Below are 18,213 nucleotides of genomic sequence, written 5' to 3'. Positions count from 1 at the left end.
GATTCTGAAAGCTCTGATGATAAACTTCCTAAGCCCAGGAAGACATTACATGCTGAAGATTCTACATGGTTTGCAGACAAAAACAAAAAACCCCAAACGAAGAATAAATACCAAATTTCAGACATTTCTGAGGAATATTGAGGCCACACCTTCAAAATACGGGAAATCGGGAGGTACCGTTCTATGGGGGCTATATGAAGGCGTCAATACCAAACATCCTAGAAGTAATAGAAACTTCTATACCAAATCATTAAGATCTATCTTTAAAATTGCGAGCTGTATCTTCATTTTAAAAGACGGACAGACGGTCATGGTTATACCGACTTAGAATTTTACTCTGATCAAGAATATATATAATTTATAGGGTTTTCGCTGAATATATCGATATGTTACAAACTGAATGACAAATTTAATTATACCATCCATCTTATGGTGGAGGGTATAAACATCTTCAGAAATGTTGGTGTCGATATATAATTTTAACATACCGCCAAATAAGTGATGACTTGAGGCATGCCGACTGTGTTCACCTTCTTAAAATGTATCTTATATACCTGATGAAACTATAGCTATCGATATGTTGCCTTCTAATCTAAACACTTGCTTTCCAATACGACCAAAGCTTCGTTACGCATAACATCTGGTATTTCCATTGATTTGTAGCATATTTAAGAAAGTGGGGGTGGTCGGGTCTTATTGCTCAAATATGTAGCCAGGTTTGGGGAAACGGAATCGTTCGTAAGTTTTATAAATGTATATAGCCCATTTAAAAAATAGGGCACAGGTGTAACCCGCTCCTCCGAAATTCAACAAAATATATAGCCTACTTCCACCAAGGGACATCCCTGTACATAATCTGAAAATTACATGGAATAAGTACATAGGGTCGGAGATTCAACAACAGTTGCCTCGCAAATTAATTTTCTTACCCATATTTTCATAACTTTAGCAAAAAAGCGTTTTCTAAAAAATAGGGCCTGTCCCCGCCCCTTCCAAATTCAAAAAATATAGAGCCTATTTTCACTCCGGTTGTTCCTTTCAAATTTTCAAAAAAAAATCGGAACATACCAACATCCACACATTGTTTCTATATATATCACCCACAAGTTTTGGTCCATTAAACCCGCTAATAATTATCTCATCACCATGTTAAATTGCAAGCTTATTCTTTGTCTTAAACTCAAATCATTTTTAAAATTTCGCTCCGATCAGAATATTACTGCGATCTACAGGAGAGCTACAAAGTTGGGTAAAAATTTTGTGTTTGGTCCATTTCACACCTTTCGATCATAACCAACATCTAATGGGTTCAATTCTGGTCGGAACCCGACCTCTCCACAAAATTTAATGACGGTCGGTCCAAAATTGAGGCCTGGAGTTTTATTACAACTGTTAATGGATGGACGGACACACATAGCTAGATCGCTTTTTCTCGTCAAGATATGAAAAATTGGCAAGGGGAAGGGGTCTACGACGAATATTTCGCGATGTTACACGAATATTGGACAAAACAAACTTGTAATACCCTTTCCACATTGTTTTGTAAAGTAAAATATTTTATTTTAAAAACGTCCGTAAATTGTAGGAAAAGGTCGTAAGTCCCTACAAACATACAAAACTGTACAAGGAAAAGGTCGTAAGTCCAACGACATCCAATTATCTCTCAAACGCGTCGGAACTTTATCAAACAAAGTACAGGTATTGAAGCGGAATAAATAAACGAAGAATACTGCCTTTACCACCATAATAAAATCTTTAATACAGAAAGCGCTGGAATGTTTTTTCTTCCTCCTGAAAAATTTATTGAGAGGGACTTACGACCTTTTCCGACGGAGCAGACGATATATTTGTTTTCAAGCAGTCCCAAACATAACATATGTTTGCGTCCTGCAAACAAATATATGTTTGGGTGCAAACAAATACAAACCCAAAGGCCACAAAAAACAAACACATGCACCAGTGGACGCTTACTGAGAGCAAGGGAGCGTAAATTTCAATGTAAAACACATCGAAATGCATACTCACTTGCTCTCAGTAAGCGCTCACTGGTTATTTCCATTATGCACACACATTTATAAATGGTGGTTGTTTATTGAAAGGCAAAGCAAAAACAGACACATACAGTATCGGCCAAAAATAAGGCACCCCCTCAGTACATTTTTTTAAATGATATTTTTTTATGAAAACTAAATTATAAATTTATTTTTTAATTTTCTTTTTATATATTTATTGTATCTTTTGAAATTTTGCCTTTTTAGGGCGAAGATCATTTTTAATGATTTTTGTTAATTTTCTCGTTTAGAGTTAAGCTTGATGATCTGAAATTATTTGCAAGTGAAAAAGGAAAGCCAAGGACTCGAACCCACATAGTCACTTGCAAATAATTTCAGATCATCAAGCTTAACTCTAAACGAGAAAATTAACAAAAATCATTAAAAATGATCTTCGCCCTAAAAAGGCAAAATTTCAAAAAATAAAAAACAGGCTGAGCCCGGCTGGGATTTGAACCCACGTCCTTGAAAAACATATCAAAAAATGTTGTCATGGCGTGTTAGCGTTCAAACCAAAACTCATAACTTCAAAGTCAGCGCAAAAAGCGTTTGTCATGAAGAAAATACATTTCTGTGGCCAAGTATCCGCGTTAATGTACAAAAACACATTTGCATTTGAAAAACGATAAGTTCTAGGACAGAGAAGCCATTACATAGTCGATACGTCCGGAGATTTGCTTTACCACCAATGAAACCAGGTAACGTAATTTGGTGACTATGTGGGTTCGAGTCCTTGGCTTTCCTTTTTCACTTGCAAATAATTTCAGATCATCAAGCTTAACTCTAAACGAGAAAATTAACAAAAATATTTATTGTATCTTTAATATTGGAAAATACAAAAATAAGGAATTCAGAATTTAATAAACAAAAGTTAAAATTCAAAAAAACATTTTAGGTCGCAAATATAAGCGGACAAAACTAAAGCACCCCCCAATTTGAGGTACAACAAAAAGTATTGAAATCAATATTTCGTTGAGTATCCTCTATTCTGGTTGACACAATCACATCTTTTAGGCATAGAGGATACTAAATTATTAATTATTGCAGGCGAAATAATTGATTTTCGGAAAATTTAGCTTAAATCCTCAAAATACTGAAAATCGGAAGATACCGTTATATGGGGGCTATACCCAAACGTGGACCCAGGTCCACGATTTTTGTTTGATATGTTTTGTGACCAAATTACAGCTAATTTTGTAGGAAAATGTGGCTTAAATATCCGAAATACCGAAGATAGGAAGATACCGCTATAAGGGGGCTATACCAAAATATTAGTCTATAAATTTGGTATTCAATCTTCGTTGAAGCCACAAAACTCTCCCAAGAAATTTGTCGGTGCAGGTCGGCATTTTGCCGATTTTGGGTAATTTATAGCCGATTAGTCGATCGAAATGATGTTTGGTACTTAGTCTTCGTCGGGTCTACAAAACTTTTCTCCCAAAATTTGGCCGTGCAAGTCAAAGTTTTGATATAGCACCCATAGAAGGGTAGCTCCCGAGTTTCAGTATTTTCAAGGTTTCAGCCATGTAATCCAAACGGAAAAGGTGAAGATTTGTATTTGTCTTCGCTGTGGATTCCGCACAGTACTGTTGTTAGTATACACCCATGGCTGATTCGCCCGAACGTTACCTCCCAATTTTGGGAATTTTTAAGGTTTTTGCCGCAGTATCCAACCGGAATAGCTGAAAATTTCGCCCGTACGGTACCTCCAATTTAGGGAATTTTTATGGTTGTAGTCGCCTTATCCAATCAAAATAGCTGAAATTTTGTATTAAGTCTTCGTTGGGGGATTAAAACCTACAGGAATGGTCGGTAATGGTCCACGTTTAGGTTTATCGCCGCCCACATGGAACGGTACCTCCCAATTTTCTTTATTTTGACGGTTTTAGACATTTGATTTAACCGAAATATTTATAAAAAATTCTACACAGAATTGTCGGTGTAGGGCCATATAGAGCGGTTTCTCCCGATTTTCGGTATTTCTAAAGCTTCAGCTATTTTATCTAACCAAAATGACTGAAATCTGTTTTCAATACAATTTAGGGTAGATGATATAGAAAATTCCGTGGGGCTGAACATAACACTGTTTCCATTTGTTGTAAGCAGGATTTCGTTCGTTAAATTGGTACTAATATGATCATCGATAGCTCGCTCAGCCTCCATTATGGGGGTCTCCATCACCTTTCTTAACGATTGGGAACACACTCTATACATCGTATAATTTCTATTATATTTACATGCCATTTAGATATGAGTTCATTAGCGCATTATCAGGTTTTATTTGCTAAATCCTACCATAATCTACAAGATTTACCATACAAAGATAAATCCTCGTATTGAGTGGATTTTTAATCCGGCGTAAATAATCGTATACAACTTTGTTTTTTGCAACATGTTGCTATTTCAAATTATATAATTATATTTATATTTATATTATTTTGATGAAACTTAGACTATGTGACGGAATTTGGTCTACAAATAAATGTGAAAAATTATATCGAATTCTGTTCGGATTTGGATTTAGCTCCCATATATATTTTACATATTCACAGTGGTGTAGGGTATCATATAGTCGGCCCCGCCCGACTATGATCCTTTCCTTACTGGTTTTAACCAATGCAAAAGATCCAGTGAACATGGCATTATGGAACCTAATTAGTTGGCCCTCTACAGAACATTTGTCTTATAAGCCGAATTAAGGAAAGTTTTCCATTACTCTCTGTTTGTTGCTTTACTTTTCCATTTTGGAATATCGTGTTTTTAGATATCGTCTTCCACTTCTTTACTCCATTGAAGCCTTGGTCTTTCAGCTCTGTGTGTTACGTCATTTATACGCCTTTTTAGAGAGTTCATCATCCTCAGAATTAAACTTCCATAAATTTTTACTGGGGTACAACTTCCATTTGGCTTTGTTGTGATTTGAGAGGAATGCATGATCATTAATTAGAGTTGGGTAGTCTAGTTCCTAGTTCACTGTGCTAGTTCTAAAACGTATGAGTAGCATCATAAAATCTAACGTGTGATATTACGTATAAACAGTAGTGAACCAGTTCATTTGGTACAACTCTATCTTTCATACAAATCTTTTAAGAGATATGTGTACAATAAGATCCACCTTGGTATAATGATAATCAACCATGCAAAATATTTATATACCCATCTATGTGTAGATTTTACCAACCGTAATTTTAGTTGCAAGTATTACATCCCTATTGATAAATCGTCCTCTCTTTCGTTGTCATGGAATTGACATACTACCTACCAACTATGCTCCTTACAACATGGTACCTAGACATCGACTACATCTGCAAATTGTATGTATGTAAGTTGAATTGTATCTATGACGGCTGTGGCATTCGCAAATTACTTACATAACTATTACGTGAGGATAGCATGTTGTTGTAATGTTGCGTGTTTCAAATTCCTTTTCATTATGTTATATTGGTTAACTATACTCTCTCCCTCTCACACACGAAAGAAGTCAATGCAGAACATATGTGGCGTTATTAACTAATGTTCTCAAATTAGTTCCTTTGTCCGTTTATTATGGCAGGTGAGCTATACATCACTCTCTCATACACACCTGTGCTCCTGTGTAAAACAGGGTTGCCAAGAATTAAAAAAAATAAATAGATTGACTAATTAGTAGCATTAGCTCCGTTCCTTTACGTGCAAGAATCTTCAAGTTTTACGGCTTTTTACTCAAAAAGCGTTCCTTTACTTCAGACAGTATACAATTCATATGGGAGCAGTTTACAACTTTTAATTCTTTACCATTTTCAAAAGTAAAGGAACAGACAAATTATTTTTAACATATGTATATCGTAATATATGTATAATGTTTTTCACTCTTTCTTTCAGCTCTTGGACATGCTTAAATTCTACAGCCGCTTTGAAATCAATGATGTCACGGGTGATTCATTAACCGATCATGATATGACTCAGATTCATTATAAGAAAATCACTTCGTTACAAAGAGCAGCATTTGCCAAATTTCCAGATTTGAAATTATTTGCTCTATCCAATGTGGCCAGTGTTGATACACGTGAGTCATTGGAACGTCATTTTGGTAGCTTAGATGAAAAGGCGCTGAAACAAATTGCCAGCTTTTTAAATTTAGTACCCGATGATTTGAAACCACCTTTTGATTGGCATCGTCTAGATGAAGAGTTCCTTAAAGAACTGCTAATAACACGTCATGAACGTCGTTGTTCTCAATTGGATGCCTTAAATGAAATGCCCCTATATCCCACCGAAGATATAATATGGGATGAGAATGTGGTACCAACAGAATATTTTTCCGGCGACGGTTGTTTGGCATTGCCAAAATTAAATTTACAATTTCTTACGCTGCATGATTATTTGTTAAGAAATTTTAATCTATTTCGCTTGGAGTCAACATATGAAATACGCCAAGATATAGAAGATGCGGTTAGCCGCATGTTACCATGGCAATCGGAAGATGGTGGTGTTGTATTTGGTGGTTGGGCACGTATGGCTTTGCCCATAGCCTCATTTGCTGTGGTTGAAGTGGCAAAACCACATATTGGTGAGAAAAAGCCCTCTAGGGTAAGAGCTGATATTTCGGTGACTCTGTCTGTTCGTAAAGAGATCAAAGAAGAATGGGAAAATCTAAGGAAACATGATGTGTGTTTTTTGATAACTGTTAAACCCACCACTCCATATGGTAAATGTTGTATAAATGTTTTCAGATTATTTGGAAAAAATTAAAATTTTATTTTCTTTAAAGGTACCAAGTATAATCCCCGAGAGCCATTTATACCCCAAGTTGGTTTGGTCTATGTAAGAGGTTGTGAAATTGAGGGTATGTTGGATGCCAATGGCCGAGTCATAGAAGATGGTCCTGATCCTCGTCCCCAATTGCCTGGTGAAAATCGAACATATCGTGTTTGGTTGGATTGCAATCAATATCGTTTGGATATGGACTCGTTGCAAGAGGGTGGCGATGATGTCTATGAAAGTTTTAACATCCTTATGCGCCGAAAACCCAAGGAGAATAACTTCAAGGCAGTTTTGGAAACCATACGTCATCTAATGAATACCGAGTGTGTGGTGCCCTCATGGTTGCATGATATATTGTTGGGTTATGGAGACCCTAGTGCTGCACACTATTCCAAAATGCCCAATCAGGTAGGTTTTGCAAAAGCACAATAAAGATGCAAATTATTAAAAATTACGAAATTTTGTTTTTAATTTTAAGGAGCGTTCTCTGGACTTCAATGACACATTCCTTTCCTATCAACATGTCTTGGATAGTTTTCCTGATTACAAATTACATTGCGATGTACCGGAAGACAAACGCGTTCCACCATTTCGTTTGGTATTTGAAGATGTACCCGAATCGAAGGAAAATAATGAAAATGAAGAGAATGAGGAAAATCGGCAAGAAAGTAAAGTTATTACGGTCCAAACTTATAAGATTCAAAATCGTGGACCTTATTTGGAAAATAAACCCAAACAGTAAGTCTTCTAATCGAATATAAGGGGCCTAAAAATTGGACAATATCACTTTAAAAAAGAAAATTTCGTAATGTAGCAACAAAAAATAAAACGGGGTACTTTTTTGCTTTTTACAGAAATTCTATACATTTTACCCCAACTCAAATTGAGGCAATACGTGCTGGTATGCAACCAGGTTTAACCGTGGTTGTTGGTCCTCCTGGTACTGGCAAAACTGATGTTGCTGTACAAATCATTTCAAACATCTATCACAATCATCCAAATCAACGTACTCTAATTGTGACCCACTCCAATCAAGCCTTGAATCAATTGTTTGAAAAAATTATGGCCCTGGATATTGATGAAAGACATTTGCTGCGTTTGGGTCATGGTGAAGAGGCACTGGAAACTGAAAAAGATTTCAGCCGTTATGGACGTGTGAATTATGTGCTGGCCAAACGTTTAGACCTCCTTAATCAAGTACAAAAGTTACAAGAGTCGATGAATGTTAGTGGAGACAATGCTTATACATGTGAAACTTCGGGTTACTTTTATCTTTATCAAGTTATGGCCCGCTGGGAAAAGTTTCAAAATGAAGCTATACAACTGTCTAAAGACAGCGGCGACAAGGACGGCGAGAAGTGGCGCACATTTTTCCAGGAGAAGTTCCCTTTCAAAAAATTCTTTGCGGATGCACCTCAACCTTTGTTTAAGGGTGAAACGTTTGATGACTACATGGAAATTGCAAAATCATGTTTCCGCTATATTTCACACATATTCACCGAACTGGAAGAATTTAGGGCCTTTGAGCTGTTAAGAACGGGCTTAGATCGTTCCAAATATTTACTCGTAAAAGAAGCCAAGATTATAGCCATGACTTGTACCCATGCCGCCTTGAAGCGTAAGGAATTGGTAAATCTTGGTTTCCGTTATGACAACATACTAATGGAAGAAGCTGCACAAATTTTAGAAATTGAAACTTTTATACCCCTACTCCTGCAAAATCCAATGGATGGTTTTAATCGCCTGAAACGTTGGATAATGATTGGTGATCATCATCAATTGCCACCGGTTATAAAAAATATGGCCTTTCAAAAGTATTCCAATATGGAACAAAGTCTTTTCACCAGATTGGTGCGTTTGGGTGTGCCAACAGTTGATTTAGATGGCCAGGGTCGTGCTCGATCAGAAATATGCTCCCTCTATAAATGGCGTTACAAAAAATTGGATGACCTATCACATATTTTGGAAAAAGAAGAATATCGACGTTCCAATGCCGGTCTGCGTTATGAATATCAACTAATCAATGTGGATGATTTTAATGGCGTGGGTGAATCAGAACCTAATCCCTATTTTTATCAAAATCTTGCTGAAGCTGAATATATTGTGGCGGTATATATGTATATGCGTCTATTGGGTTATCCGGCGGAAAAAATTTCCATTTTAACCACATATAATGGTCAGAAACATTTAATACGCGATGTCATCAATGTTAGATGTGGCAACAATCCTCTCATTGGTTGGCCGCACAAGGTCACAACTGTGGATAAATACCAAGGTCAACAAAATGATTACATACTCATCTCATTGGTGCGGACAAAAGCAGTGGGTCACATACGTGATGTTCGTCGTTTGGTGGTGGCAATGAGTCGTGCCCGTTTGGGTCTGTACATCTTTGGCAGAGTGGGATTATTCAAGAATTGTCTAGAATTACAACTGACATTTAAATTGGTAAGTAAATTTGATAACTCAGTATATTTTCTACTATGGGGAGGGAAGAGGGGGTGTTGAACTTTATACATGTAAAAAATGTTTTTCAAAATAGTCAGGCTTAATCCCATAGTCGTTGTTTTAATATTTTATTAAAACAACTTTAATTTATTAGTGGGAAAAATTGGCGATGTTTACCAAGGGGTAAGGCAGGGAATACTATAGTTTCAGATCTCGCCACAGATCTTCATCAGTTCCCTTATTTCTTGTTTTTCAACAAGAAACTTTTTATACCCAAGTGTCAATTGCTAGCTCAAATAGATACGTGCGCAAAGAAACACTCTGATCGAGAATTTCTTTGGCACTACCTAAACTCTAGCAACTTCACTTGCAAACACTTGGGTATAAAAAGTTTCTTGTTGAAAAACAAGAAATAAGGGAACTGATGAAGATCTGTGTTGTTGTAGTATGCAATAGCAACAAATTAGTTATGTGTTTTTTCGTCGAGAATCGACGAACGCATAGCAGTGGGAAAAATTTGGATTTGTTTGCAAGTGAAGTTGCTAGAGTTTAGGTAGTGCCAAAGAAATTCTCGATCAGAGTGTTTCTTTGCGCACGTATCTATTTGAGCTAGCAATTGACACTTGGGTATAAAAAGTTTCTTGTTGAAAAACAAGAAATAAGGGAACTGATGAAGATCTGTGGCGAGATCTGAAACTATAGTATTCCCTGCCTTACCCCTTGGTAAACATCGCCAATTTTTTCCCACTAATAAATTAAAGTTGTTTTAATAAAATATTAAAACAACGACTATGGGATTAAGCCTGACTATTTTGAAAAACAAAATAGAAGTCGTCATCCCAAACAAAAAACGCCAACCCTCCTTACATGTAAAAAATGTTTCAGCTTTTTCCATGAGTGGTGGACCTTAATGTGCTAAGAACACAAATAGCATTTTCTTAAGTGACAAAAGAAGTTTTGGAAGTTTCAGTTTGTGGCGTAGGTAAACAGTTACTGCAAGATTAATACGTTGGTGGGGTTTTTGGAACATTCGGGCCGTTATATGAAAGCTAGTCGGATGGCCGACTTAAACCTAGCGTGCTCGTAACATATATAGACCAGTAAGGAGAATAAAATAATAGCTTTGTAACTAAAACTACTATAAACTTTAGTGCGAGAGGTGAGTGAAGGAGTGGCCATAAATTTTGGGACATTTCGAGTCCCATATCTCAGGAAATAGTGTAATATTGTAGTCATGATGACTACACTGTGCGACAACAACAAAAATTACAAGGAAAATCGAGTAGATTATGAAAGTAGAGCTAAAAATATGAGACACGTGTATCGGCGTTTTTAAAGTTTACGTCGGAAAGTAACCAAAATAGGCGGGGCAAGTTCCGCCCATTTTAAAATTTTTAGAAATATTCCAGTTTAGATATCTTGGAATCTTTGCATTTCAGGTATATAGTAACTTTGGCAACTTTACTTAGGAGGGTGTGGGAAATATTTTTGTTAAAAATTTTAACCCTCATGCGGTTCATCAAAGGGGTCTTTTTTGTTCTTTTTTCGAAAATCTTTCAAAAACTCATTAAAAATGTGATCGTATCAAATCCGAATATACAAAATTGTTCGCCATAAAATTTTACTATAGGCCTCAGAATACACCAAATCTGTAACTCTTTTCTAATAGCCAGAAATCTCTAAAAATGAAAAACACGTTTTAGGGTTAAAGTCGGACTTCATCTGAGTTTATTCAAAATTGTCCCACAAAACATAATTTTAGAGAGATGATGTCAGAGACAAAAATATTCTTCGTCAAATTTCACCATAGGCTACCAAAGAAATGAAATGTCTATTTATCTGTCTATATCAGTATCAATTTTGCTGAAAAAACATGAAAATATTTCCCAATTTTTTTTGATGAAAATTGTTCCTTCTTTTTTTCTAGTTGATACATGGAAGTAATATAAAACTTGGTTATAGGTGAAAAGTGTCAAAGGATGAAAAATTCTACACAAATTTTCACTATGAGTTTCGAAATAAACCATAAATCTATGTACACTATTTCCTTAAAAAAATTAGATTACAAATTTATATATATTTGGATGAAATTATATGTTTTAATTCTGGACTGTTAATTTTACATAATTCCATACTGGATCAAAATCTAGCAAAATCCTTTACTTTTTGGGAATATTGTTAAAGAAAGAAATGTTCCAAATGAAATTTCATTATGAGTCTCTGAATAAAAGAAATATGTAACCATAACATATAATATTCTTAGCTGCACTTGTTTTTGATATATAGGTTTTAGGGCCATTCCCAGCAAAATTAAATGGAAGTGATTCCATGTGAAATCATGATTTCACTGGTTCTTTTGCATGAGTGCGAAAGGAGTCGTGAAAGATACCATCTTTTTCATCGAATTTTCATGAGTGCAATTGAAGTCGTGAAAGGTCCGATCTTTTTCATCGAATTTTCATGAGTGCAATCGAAGTCATGAAAGATCCGATCTTTTTCATCGAATTTTCATGAGTGCAATTGAAGTCGTGAAAGATCCGATCTTTGTCACAATATTATCATGAGTTCAAATAAATTGATAAGTAACCGCACAATAAATTATCAAATACTCATATACCCGAATAATTGTGTACTTGCAAAAGTAATTGTTAAAATGAAAATAAAAGTCAGATGAAAGTGGTCGATAGTGGCAAAACTTATATATTTTAATTAAAAATACAATGTAAATTGATATAAAACAAAAGAAAAATATATTTTGTGTTTGGAAACCTGTTTCGTTTTGTGGATATTAAAAAGAAGTATGAAAAAGACCCGGTCTATAAACCACGAGCTTCCCCAGCCGACCAACACCGATATAGTAAAACATATCGAGCTGCAATTATTGGGTTGGTTGGGCCATGTTAACAGGATGGATAAAGATGCCACCGGCATATGAATACGAGCCATTTGACGTTATGCGACCCGAGGGAACAAAACTCCAATGGAAAGATCACGATATCACAAGCATGGCATGCAAAGTGAGAGAAGCAAAGTAGGAGATCGGTAAAATAAGTATAAAAGAGACCATAACGTGGTAACTATTACAGGATAAGCTTTTTCTTTTGAAATAAAATAACAGAATTCAAATTTATACTAGATTTCCCAAACGATGAGCTTGGTTCAGAGATTGACACATAATTTATCGAATATTGGAAAAACGGAACCCCCAAGTTGAAAGAAGTATCTTGCAGCCATCGGAAGAGATAAATATGATATTGCAGATTAATATAATATATAATTTTGAAAATTACATACAAAATAAAGAAAAATAACATCTGGCGATACAAATCATCTGCGCATTGTATTCTTATTAATTCAACAAATTACATAATTGTATTGCGAATTTTATTTCTGATTGGCAAAAATCCGGTTCCAACGCATTGGTGCAAGAAGCCATGACGATGAACTGGTGCAAGAAGCCATGACAATGAACTGGTGCAAGAAGCCATGACAATAAACCGGTGCAAGATGCTATGACAATGAACTGGTGCAAGATGCCGTGACAATGAACTGGTGCAAAATGCCATGACAATGAACTGGTGCAAAATGCCGTGACAATGAACTGGTGCAAAATGCCGTGACAATGAACTGGTGCAAAATGTCATGACAATGAACTGGTGCAAAATGCCATGACAATGAACAGGTGAAATCAGGTGTCACTCCCTTGTAAATTTCATCGGTGATTCACCTAAATTTGCACCTATGACAAGTCACTTGCACCTATGATTCAACTCATGATCTGTCATCGAACATTTTGCTGGGTTGTTATGTTCTTACGGAGGTGGTCGATTGAATGAAAGACGATGTTTAAACATAACAATCAATTCATTTATTGAATAAAACTTTAAGTTGTTTTATGAGTTGAAATAAAGTATTAATTATGAAGAACAATGAAATATGACGAAATATGTACAGATCCCAGCAAAATGTTCGATGACAGATCATGAGTTGAATCATAGGTGCAAGTGACTTGTCATAGGTGCAAATTTAGGTGAATCACCGATGAAATTTACAAGGGAGTGACACCTGATTTCACCTGTTCATTGTCATGGCATTTTGCACCAGTTCATTGTCATGACATTTTGCACCAGTTCATTGTCACGGCATTTTGCACCAGTTCATTGTCACGGCATCTTGCACCAGTTCATTGTCATGACATTTTGCACCAGTTCATTGTCATAGCATCTTGCACCGGTTCATTGTCATGGCTTCTTGCACCAGTTCATTGTCATGGCTTCTTGCACCAGTTCATCGTCATGGCTTCTTGCACCAGTTCATTGTCATGGCTTCTTGCACCAGTTCATCGTCATGGCTTCTTGCACCAATGCTTTGGATCCGGATTTTTGCCAATCAGAAATAAAATTCGCAATACAATAATGTAATTTGTTGAATTAATAAGAATACAATGCGCAGATGATTTGTATCGCCAGATGTTATTTTTCTTTATTTTGTATGTAATTTTCAAAATTATATATTATATTAATCTGCAATATCATATTTATCTCTTCCGATGGCTGCAAGATACTTCTTTCAACTTGGGGGTTCCGTTTTTCCAATATTCGATAAATTATGTGTCAATCTCTGAACCAAGCTCATCGTTTGGGAAATCTAGTATAAATTTGAATTCTGTTATTTTATTTCAAAAGAAAAAGCTTATCCTGTAATAGTTACCACGTTATGGTCTCTTTTATACTTATTTTACCGATCTCCTACTTTGCTTCTCTCACTTTGCATGCCATGCTTGTGATATCGTGATCTTTCCATTGGAGTTTTGTTCCCTCGGGTCGCATAACGTCAAATGGCTCGTATTCATATGCCGGTGGCATCTTTATCCATCCTGTTAACATGGCCCAACCAACCCAATAATTGCAGCTCGATATGTTTTACTATATCGGTGTTGGTCGGCTGGGGAAGCTCGTGGTTTATAGACCGGGTCTTTTTCATACTTCTTTTTAATATCCACAAAACGAAACAGGTTTCCAAACACAAAATATATTTTTCTTTTGTTTTATATCAATTTACATTGTATTTTTAATTAAAATATATAAATTTTGCCACTATCGACCACTTTCATCTGACTTTTATTTTCATTTTAACAATTACTTTTGCAAGTACATAATTATTCGGGTATATGAGTATTTGATAATTTATTGTGCGGTTACTTATCAATTTATTTGAACTCATGATAATATTGTGACAAAGATCGGATCTTTCACGACTTCAATTGCACTCATGAAAATTCGATGAAAAAAATCGGATCTTTCATGACTTCGATTGCACTCATGAAAATTCGATGAAAAAGATCGGACCTTTCACGACTTCAATTGCACTCATGAAAATTCGATGAAAAAGATGGGATCTTTCACGACTCCTTTCGCACTCATGCAAAAGAACCAGTGAAATCATGATTTCACATGGAATCACTTCCATTTAATTTTGCTGGGAAGTAACTACTTGACTGTGTACTGACAATGAGTAGAGAGAGATAATAACTTAAAAACTAATGATGCATGCAACACTGCTATGATGCTGCCAGATTGTTGCATTTTATGTGGTAGTACTAGGGTTACCCTAATATCTCCCCTTTTAAGTTTGAACCTGGGTTCTGGATATTACTTCAACTGGTTGTCTTCTGTGGATGATTCTGGTTGATATGCTGTAGAATCTGTATACGGCAATTTAATGTTGAATTCTCGAAGTAATATGTCCAAAGGTGATAATTTGTTTGTATCGCCTATTTTTGTTTGAAGTTGATCTGCATGTACCTTGATGCGACTTCCGTGTTTGGAATTATACTGACTTTCCTTTTTCTGATTTCTGTCCATGACTGATGAACATAGATTTTTATGAACGTTGAATACGTTGTGAGTTTTTCTTCTTGAAGATGCTTTTGCGGTCGCTCCTTCCTCTTCCCTTTTTTTGAGTGTTTTTTTGACTTGCCTATTTGGGCTGGGATGAAAGTGAGCATTGAGTACTTGATAAACATTGTTTAATGACTTAGTTCCTGTGAACTTGATCTGATGACACCATTTTGCTATTGGAATATCCCATAGATTAAATTTCTCAATCCAATCTATGCCTAGGACATTTAATGATTCCAAATTTGAAATGTAACAATCCACAATTTTTGATTTTCCTGCAACTGACACTTCTATTGGAAAAAGTTTTGCAAAAAATGTGAGTTTATTGCCACCTGCATCTTCGGCGGTGTCTGTGGTTTCAAATGCATCCGGCTTTCCGATTCTTTTCCACGTTGATTTGGAAATTATGGTAATGTCTGATGCCGTGTCCAACTGTAGTTTCACTTGCTTTGAATTAATACTCACTGTAGCATATTTTCTTGCCTGCTTGATTTTGACTGGATTTGTTGTAGATACTGTTTTTGAGCTGAATTTTGTTTTGTTGTTGTTAAAATTCTGATGACTCACATTGTTCTGTTCTGAGTTTTGATCATGATTGGTTTTGCTCTGTTGAGGTTTGTTGTTGTTGTGATTTGGTTTGCTCTGCCTGTGCATGCTGTTGCAAAAACCATCTTTGTGACCAATCTGTTGACACTTGGTACACTTGTGCTTGGAGTAGGGGCAATGTTTTGCATAATGCATATCTCCACAATACCAACATGCTGTTTTTGGTATCTTTTGTTTTTGTTGAGGCTTACCAATTTTGTTGCACTGTTTTTGGCTTCCCTCAATTAGTGCTGTGTCACTTTTCAAATCCAAAATGCTTTGTGTTTCATCAACAAGCTTTTCTAAGTTGACTACTTCCTTACTTTCATTGAGATGCCTTAATAAACGGATTCTGATGTCACTGTCTTGTGATGATTTAAGACCAAGTATGAAAATTAAACACTTGAACTGGTCTGTAGTTAAGTCATCCAGTTTAAAAAGTTCACACTGAAGATTGACACGACTGGCGTATTCTTTAAAATCTTCATTTTCCATCGTTGTGATTTGGAGACACTTATAACGTAGACTTACTTGTGTTTCTGTTCGGCCAAATAGCTTTGTAAGATGTTTGATTGTGTCTGCCAATGAAAGTTCTTGGGGTTGTTTTGGTAGAACAAAATTCTTGAAACGCTCATGAATGTGGTTGGACATTTTTCTCCACAAAAGTCCTACTTTGTCTGCATCGTCCAGTGCACTTGCTTCCCTTTCGAAGATGTGTTTGAAACGATTGTACCACGATTCAAATAATAAACCACTGTCAGGCTCATAGTGAAAATCCGTCATGGAATTAGCTAAAGATTCCATGAGGTGGGCTTTTGCCACTGATGATTCTCCTGGAATTGATGATGAAACTGTGTTTGCACCTTGTTGTCCAGCAATGATTTGTGTGAGTTTATTTAGTAATTCCTGTTGTTGCGCAAATTGTTCCTGTTGGTGCGCAAATTGTTCCTGCTGCTTAGCTATTTGCTCTTGCTGCTGTGCAAGTAATTTTACAATATTCGCTTGTTCCGACATGTCTAGATTTTTCTAGTGTCTGTGTTTTCAGCCGTTACAATTTTGTTAGAGACGCTGCCGTCGTATGTCTGTATGTGTGCGCTGCAAAAATGATGAAATTCCCAACGTTGTAGTGGTGTGTGTCTTGAGCTAAAAAAATTTATGTATATGTGAGACTGCAACCTGTTGTTTGTGTGAGTGTTGATCGCTGAAGATTTCTTGAAAATTCTTGTTAGAATATTCCTGATGAACTTGCGCCTGTGCCTTTTGATGTTTTCCTTGAAAATCTTCCTGCCACAACTTTTATTGTGTGCGATGTCTTGATGTTATTACGCAGCCTTGTTGAAAGTTCTGATGAAATTGTGAAATTCCTTTTGTTACTGAGTGCTGTTTTCAATTCACAATCCTCGTCGCCAAATTGTTAGCGAGAATGATACATCTTTGTTCCAAAATCCTCGTCGCCAAATTGTTATGTTCTTACGGAGGTGGTCGATTGAATGAAAGACGATGTTTAAACATAACAATCAATTCATTTATTGAATAAAACTTTAAGTTGTTTTATGAGTTGAAATAAAGTATTAATTATGAAGAACAATGAAATATGACGAAATATGTACAGATGAGATGTCTATTAATTGGTGGTTGCAAAGTAACTACTTGACTGTGTACTGACAATGAGTAGAGAGGTAATAACTTAAAAACTAATGATGCATGCAACACTGCTATGATGCTGCCAGATTGTTGCATTTTATGTGGTAGTACTAGGGTTACCCTAATAGCCATATTTTCCAATTTTCATACGGATTGTCGTTGTGATTAGATACTATAAATATCATATTGGTGCAATGGTACGCATACCCGCCTTGCACCCTGAAGGTCGTGGGTTCGATTCCCCTGCCAGTCAACATCAAAATTTTCAACGGTGGCAAAATACCCCTCAGTAATGTTGGCGACATTTCCGGACTCGGCGATAAACAGTATCATTGAGCTAATATGAAGCGGGGTGCACTCATTGATATGAGAGAAGTCTCCCTTGTCCCGTATGGGATGTTTGTGGAACAATTATTATTATTATATTATAAATATCATATTGATGGTTTTTCGTAGTGAATTCATACAGAAGATGTTGCGCGCTCCATTCATACTGCTTTTAAAATATTTGTGGTGAATATATATTTGGAATATATAGAAAACCCACATCGGACCTGCCAAATTGCCTATTTTTGGTACTTTCAACATAAATTCCGTAGTTAATATAAGCCATTGTTTGCTCATATTGTATGTGAAAATACATTAGAGGTCTACGGCTATGGTCCAGTGAAAATATAGGTGTCATATGGGCTCTCACATGCACAATTTGGTGTGGTCCAAAAAACTACAATAATTGGACTAACTCCTACTTTGGTGGCATTTACAGAATAAACCCTAGGTACCTTAAGGAATGGAGAGACATAGTGCGTCTTGGAACTGGATGTAATTTGGGCACTCATTCC

General features: G+C 36.1%; 1 protein-coding gene and 1 long non-coding RNA gene across 2 annotated transcripts in view; one reads left to right on the top strand and one right to left on the bottom strand.

The window, feature by feature from the left end:
* The window catches only part of LOC141394256 (RNA helicase aquarius), a 44,573-nt gene that overhangs the window by 14,542 nt on the left and 11,818 nt on the right, over positions 1 to 18,213 (top strand). The window contains exons 4-7 of the mRNA XM_073968331.1: positions 5,913 to 6,738; positions 6,802 to 7,202; positions 7,273 to 7,532; positions 7,649 to 9,242. Coding sequence (XP_073824432.1) covers positions 5,913 to 6,738; positions 6,802 to 7,202; positions 7,273 to 7,532; positions 7,649 to 9,242 — 3,081 coding nt within the window. The remainder of the gene's footprint in view (positions 1 to 5,912; positions 6,739 to 6,801; positions 7,203 to 7,272; positions 7,533 to 7,648; positions 9,243 to 18,213) is intronic.
* On the bottom strand, positions 13,699 to 14,081 carry LOC141394266 (uncharacterized). Its single transcript, XR_012410301.1, has 2 exons — positions 13,953 to 14,081; positions 13,699 to 13,889 (listed from the first exon to the last, which is right to left on the bottom strand). It is a non-coding gene; the product is annotated as an uncharacterized lncRNA (long non-coding RNA).

The sequence above is a fragment of the Musca autumnalis genome, unplaced genomic scaffold (genome assembly GCF_047663935.1).
Source record: "Musca autumnalis isolate F117 unplaced genomic scaffold, ASM4766393v1 scaffold_1, whole genome shotgun sequence".
Classification (NCBI taxonomy): domain Eukaryota; kingdom Metazoa; phylum Arthropoda; class Insecta; order Diptera; family Muscidae; genus Musca; species Musca autumnalis.
The sequence above is the reverse complement of the archived record's forward strand: the minus strand, read 5'-3'. Positions and strand labels throughout refer to the sequence as shown.